Below are 6,721 nucleotides of genomic sequence, written 5' to 3' on the forward strand. Positions count from 1 at the left end.
GAGTTTCTGCTGTTTACTGTTTACTGTATCTGACACACACTGCACATTGATGAACCTCTGTTACCATGGAGACTAAAGGGGTGGAGCCTCTCACAGAATTTCTGCATAATCTTTAGTTCAAACTGAACGTCTGTTTCAAAGTAATGTTCAGCTGTTGCAGGAAGCATAATTACCATGTAGGCCTTTGTTGGCCTTGCTTTGGTTTTCACACCTAAAAATATCATTTTATTCATCAGTTATTTCAGTATATCAGTTATTTCCTGTCCTGACACGTCTGCATTAGTGCACTCCAGACACTGCAGTTTATGTAGTGAAGAAGGTTGTAGTTTAGATACGAAACGTCACAAAGACAATGGTGGAGGGAATGTATGCTGGTGTGGGCAGCTTTAAGCTGAGTAAGATGGAGGAGATGACAGTGGTCATTTATTTCAGCGAAGACGCTGTTGGAGCTCAGGACACCAGCATAGAAACAAGGGACACTGAGACACAGACGGAGACGAGGACACAGCAGAGTACAGGTAGAGTAACTCAAGCAGAGACATCTGCATTATTTCTAAGTGTGCTCACAATGAGAACTGAATAAAAAAGGAGGTGAATGTTTTCTTTATCAGTTCTTAGACTGTCAACTGAAATCTTATTACTGAGAAATGGAAGCATCTACGAACAACAGCAGGGCCAGGGAGTGCTGAAGTGCACAGTGCCTATCCTCTGTTGAATCACTCACTAAAGAGTTCCAAAGTGGAAGCAAGAACTGTGCATTAGGAACTTCACAAAAAGCCGAGCAGCTACACACAAGCCAGTCAAGTCAAGTCATAGTTTTTTTTTTTATATAGCAATTTTTACAACAGACGTTATGACAGCACAAACACTCCCAGTTTACCATAATCCTCTGTGTCCATGAACCTCCTAGATCTGCACCCCTTAGCTAATGGGAAAAAAACTTATTACGAAAGACTTGACTAAACAAGTAGGTTTTTGCCTAGACTTAAAGACAGGGCGAGACTGGAAGATTATTCCAAAGCTGTGGGGCTTTGTATGAGCAGGCTCTCCCCCCTGATGCAACTTTATTAATTCTAGGTACTAATAGTAAGTCAGCACCTTGTGATCTAAGTAGGCATGATGGTTCATAATAAGAGAAAAATTCACTGAGGTACTGAGGGGCCGTTTAGGGCTTTATATGTCAGTAAAAGAATTTTGTACTCAATGCATAATTTAACTGGCAACCAGTGTAGCTTTGATAAAACTGGGCTGACATGGTCAAACTTTCTGGTTGTGGTAAAGACTCTGACTGCAGAATCCAGAACATCCAGACAGCAGGGCATTACAGTAGTCCAGCCTTGAGGTAATAAATGCATGAAATAGCTTTTCTGCATCCTGCAGAGAGAGTGCCTTTCTTGGTTTAGCAATATTGGAAAGCTTTTCTAGTAATACTGGTCATATGTGAATCGAAGAACAGATCAGGATCGACCGTAACACCAAGGCAAGGTTTTTTATAGATGTACCTTATGCAACTGATAGACTAGTAAGTTTAAGAGTTAAATTAGACAGTTTGTTTCTAGCAGCTCAAAACACACAGTGACAAATGGTGCGTCTTTCTGGAGCAGTGGAAACACATTCAGTGGAGAAACGAATCATGCTTCTCTATCTGGCAGTCTGATGGACGAGTCTGGGTTTGACGAGTGCCAGGAGAACATTACCTGCCTGACTGCACTGTGCCTATTTGTTAGGTCTAAATTATTAAAAACAAAATTGAACCGAGTTCTTCTCCAGAGGTGGGTAATAACGTGCCACATTTACTCTGTTACATTTACTAAAGTAACGTTTGGAACAATCTGTACTTTTAAAAGTTGTTTTAAAAGAGAGAACATTATGCTCTTACATGAGTACATTTGTAAGGTCAAAAAAAGTATGTTTACTCTGTTCATCATCAACATTCCTCCTGTCATATTTTTAAATGTTTTTAAATTGACGTGTATTTTATGTGCTTCAATTAAACGCAGCTTACATGACTTTATTTGACCAATCAAACACATTTATATGGATACTGTAAACTACAGGTACCATAGTCGTTAACTGCAGCTGGCTTGGTGGAAGAACCACAGATTTCAGCGCGTTACCAGACAGCATTGGCTTCTACAGCAGACTGTGCAGTGGAAGGAGAGCACCTATGGCCTCATATTGAGCCAGTGTTTTCTCAACAGACTACAAAAACCAGTAATTATATCATGCACTGTGTACTCTGTCAACCTAAAAATGTGGATCGTTAAGCATTTATGAACTCAACATCCAACTTTAGAAAACATGTCACAGTACGTTATTGATTTGGCTGAAGGGGTGTGATGGAGTTAACAGCTTACCGTGTGGCTAACAAGCAAACAAAGAGTATCATGCATGACATTAATGTTTAAGTTATTTTACCTTTGCTGTGATACATTAGTGAGGTTATTAGTGACCACTGAGCATGAATTGATGTGAAGTAATGTTTACATCTTGAGCTAAGTCTGTTTGCCAGGGCGTTCTCTACCTGAGTTTTTTATTTATTTATTTTTTTTTTGAAAAAATTTGGAACTAAGTGGTTTCTTTCATTCTTTCATTTCTCTGTTTTAAGCAAAGTGTGGGAAATTCTTGAACTAGTAAAGTAAGTAAAGTAGTGCAATATATTGCAATACAATCTCTTTCATATTAAACCTTTGTTAACCTTCAATATCTTTCCTCTGCCTCATTCTAGGACTAGCTGATTATATGATAAAGAGAGATGTGTTTAAAGATGTACAACAAGGCCAACTTATGTATCATGCCAAGTATGAACACACTACTGGTGGGTCAGCAGGAACTGTCATTGTGTCAAACAGTATTCAAAAAAGCCCTTAAATCCTGATGGACTGTAGAGGAAAAAAAATGACTGATACCTAAATGTAGAAAGAGCTTAAGTGATATAATGGTTAAAATTCCCTTTTAGTATCACATACTTATGTGAAATGTTCTTTCAAGGAAAAATGTGTGCCTGTTACGGCTCATTTACACTCCCTTTATGTATAATAATGAATACAACCATTTCAACCGATGTAACCCTCACTGCCTACATACTTCTAAGCATGCTTTCCATTGGCATGGATGTTAACCAAACTTCCACTAGAGGGCAGTCCAGAGTCAAAGGTTTGACAACAGCAAACAGGGCAACAGTGGAGGAGGTTGTAATAATGTAGCTATTATAAAAAGAGACAAAAGAGGGCGTAGTCTAGACTGTGGTGGTCTGTGAGTAAATTAAAATAATTTGTGACATGTTGATGGAGAATTTTTTTCACTTATATTACCAATGAGAGAAATTGACATCACGTCTGACTTGAACTATTAGCTACGCTGCCCCAGACTAAATAAATATTGTTTCCCCATTTGAATGAGTAGGAATAAAAAAGACAGTCATGCTGATGTGGTTGTAAGCTGAGATGTTGTGAGCTGAGAAAATCGATGTGTTGATGTGTTACAGTTTTTAATGTTGAGGTGGTGCTCTTCATTGGCAAAAACACCTTTCCCTGTGTACAGCTCCCCACGGTACCAACAACATATCAATTTCCTTCCCCAACCAGCCAGCCTGACCACATGACCACAGCATATGACCCAGTCAGCATAGCTCACTGGTTTGAACAGCACGGGTCACTATTACTTAAAACAATGACAGACCCAAGATTATAATTGCAACATATGATTACAATATGATTGCACAACAACATCTATCATAATAAACAAACTATTTGTCTGGTTAAGCGCTTCAAATCATTAGGAAAGCAGCACGATTTTCTGCGACAGCTACACCATGCATCTCTGAGCTGATGTGTGCAGCAAAAAGACCACATATATACTTGAGGCCTGTTTTCACACCACTGTGCTTAAAAGGTCCTCTGACGTTATTTCCTGTCCAGCCTGGGTTTCATTAGTCAACTCAAGTTAACACTGCAGATTCTGTACTGAAGGTTTAGTAGAGTATTAGAAAAACAGAGAGAGAGAGAGAGAGAGAAAGAGAGAGAGAGAGAATGGCAGAGGGAATCTATGATGATGTGAGCAGTGTTGAGCTGAGTGAAGCAGACAGAGGAGAGAGAGTGGAGAAGACGGTGGAGATTCATATGAGTGCAGACGCTGTTAGAGCTCAGGAGACCAACACACAGAGGGAGACAACAACTCAGCAGACAGGTAGAGTAACTCTCAGTGCACAAACTCTCAGTGTGTTCACAATGAAAACTTCTTCTAAGTTAATTCACTCTTTATCAGACGTTAGAACAGGAATCAGATGTTCCAGACTGGCTGTGGTGTGTGTGGGGCTGCTGTGTGTTCTCCTGCTGACCACCAACATAGTGCTGTACATGAACTGTGAGTGTTTCAGTCTCAACACAAATATTTCATCTTCCAAATACAGACATACAGAATGCATCTGCTGTAATATAAAAATGTAATACTTTCTGAATGTAGATATTAGAGACCAAACCATCATAGTAAACCTCACTGCAGGGAGAGAGACCCATCTTACAAACCAAATATGACCATTTAGTGAAGCTGACTGGTGAGTGAAACACCATTCTCACAATTAATAAGCATAAATATTCCTTCATGCTTCTAAAATATGTTTGTTCTCATTGCTCTGTTGTAGAGAAAAGCTGGTTTAAAGAATTGAAAAAGAACAGAAGCAGCTTTTACTTTTTCTCCTCTGAGAAGAAGAACTGGAGTGAGAGCAGGCAGGAATGTAGAAAGGGAGGAGCAGATCTGGTGATCATAAACAGCAGAGAGGAACAGGTGAGAAGAGAGAGAGAGAGAGAGAGTGTCGGGACCAAGAGCTATCGCCTTCAACCCCAGGCCTCCAACAAAACATTATTAAAAAAGAAACCTCTTAATACTGGCTAAACACTCACAAATAACTGTCTTAAGTCTAAGTTCTCGGAAGATGTAAAAAGAAAAAAAGACTTCAGCCGTTGAGTTTGTGGAAAGAGAAAAAGGCTTCTTTATTTCAGCATCGATGACACGCAGGTCTCCGGAGACTGACAGCTCGATACAGTGTCCGGACCACTCCTTATATACCCTTATCTGGGGTGTTATGATGTCACCTCAAACTTGATGTTCTATTAGTCACCATTCATAAACTTCCCCAACACTTGGCCTCCCTTAAGTTCACTGTGTACAACACTTCTTTGTTTAAAAAAGCTGGTTTCAGTCAGTTTGTACCACTTTATCTCATCCTACAAGGCCACACTGAACCACATATCATATGGACTCGTATGGCTTCACTGAGTGCATCTGCAAGTAAGGTCATCTAAGTTCATCTGCTTTTGGAAAGCCCCCGAACGGGCAGACTATGGCCTAATACTTCCTATATTACCTTTTAGTGAGAAATGAATATCCCCTTTCAGTCAATGCTTAACTATCTGATTATTGATTACATGTCTAATCTATTTACTTATTGATTAAGGGTGTATTTATTCAAAGTTTCCCATAGAGAGAGAGAGAGCAAGAGAGAGACAGAGCAAGAGAGAGAAAGAGAGAGAGAGTTTTGTTAGTTTGTTTTCTTTTTTTTCAGATGTTCCTCATTGACCAAAAGAAAGAGAACAGTTTCTGGATTGGTCTGACTGATGAAGAAGCAGAAAAGACATGGAAGTGGGTGGACGGCCAACTGCTGACTGACAAGTACGTCAAGATACAAAAAAGTAGTTGCAGTCAATATTATATATAACCTTTAATACTTCTGTGCATTATCTCACTGTATTTGATTTATATTTAAAGTAAAGCTACCATTTTCTCTGAGAGTTTGTGAAGGTGTTCTGGTACAGAACTGGCACTGTTTGTATAGAGTAAAGACCCTCAGTAGCTGCTGTGAACTGGATTCTGAGTTCTTGTTTTGTAAACATGATGATTACAGATTATTGCTGTGTCTGATTGCCAGATTCTGGAGGCCAAGAGAACCCAACAACGGTGGTGGTGAGGAGGACTGTGCTATTTTCACCACAGCAGACAAAGACAGTCAGGAAACATGGAACGATCTTTCCTGCTCAGGGAGAGAAAACTGGATGTGTGAATTCAATCTGACAAACTTCCACCTGAATACTTCAACTAAACACCTTTAGATTTTCACTGCTAATCTTGGGATAAAGGCATAAACAGAGGCTTTAGAAGCTGTTGAACCGAAATTTAAAGAATACAGGACTTGAGCATGTTACTTTGACACAAATCATAATTCTAAATGAGAACCAACAGATGTTGTACAGATGTTTTTTTTCCCTAAAGAAAATGTATGTGATTAATAATTTAAGTTTTTTTTTAATTGTTAGTGCTTTTAAAAATAAACAAAGGCATAATCAGATACTTTAGAAGCTGTTGAGCTGAAATTTAGGGAATACAGGGCTTGAGCCATTATACTTGGACACACATCATTATTTGAGCTCTAAATGAGAACGAACAGCTGTTATACTGAATATACAAATGTATGCAATTAATTATTTCATGTTTTTATTGTTCATTGTTTATATTGCTTTTGAAAATCAAATGATATTGATTACATGGAGTAGACAAGGTATTTAATTGATTCCATTAAGGTTTCAAGATATTACAATGTGAACAGACACTTTTATTATCAGTTGTAGAGTTTCTGCTGTTTTAGCTGTTTCTTGCAAACACGCTGCACATTGATGAACCTCTGTTACCATGGAGACTGAAGGGATGGAGACTGAAGGGGCGGAGC

General features: G+C 38.9%; 1 protein-coding gene across 1 annotated transcript; it reads left to right on the plus strand.

The window, feature by feature from the left end:
• The first annotated feature begins 4,563 nt into the window (after window positions 1-4,563).
• On the plus strand, window positions 4,564-6,434 carry LOC118803773 (CD209 antigen-like protein E). The gene is made up of 3 exons (XM_036564268.1): window positions 4,564-4,785; window positions 5,564-5,670; window positions 5,927-6,434. Exons 1-3 carry the CDS (start codon window positions 4,603-4,605, stop codon window positions 6,105-6,107), a joined length of 471 nt encoding a protein of 156 aa, XP_036420161.1. The 5' UTR covers window positions 4,564-4,602; the 3' UTR covers window positions 6,108-6,434.
• The last annotated feature ends 287 nt before the right edge of the window (window positions 6,435-6,721 follow it).

The sequence above is a fragment of the Colossoma macropomum genome, unplaced genomic scaffold (assembly GCF_904425465.1).
Source record: "Colossoma macropomum unplaced genomic scaffold, Colossoma_macropomum, whole genome shotgun sequence".
In the NCBI taxonomy this organism is placed as follows: Eukaryota; Metazoa; Chordata; class Actinopteri; order Characiformes; family Serrasalmidae; genus Colossoma; species Colossoma macropomum.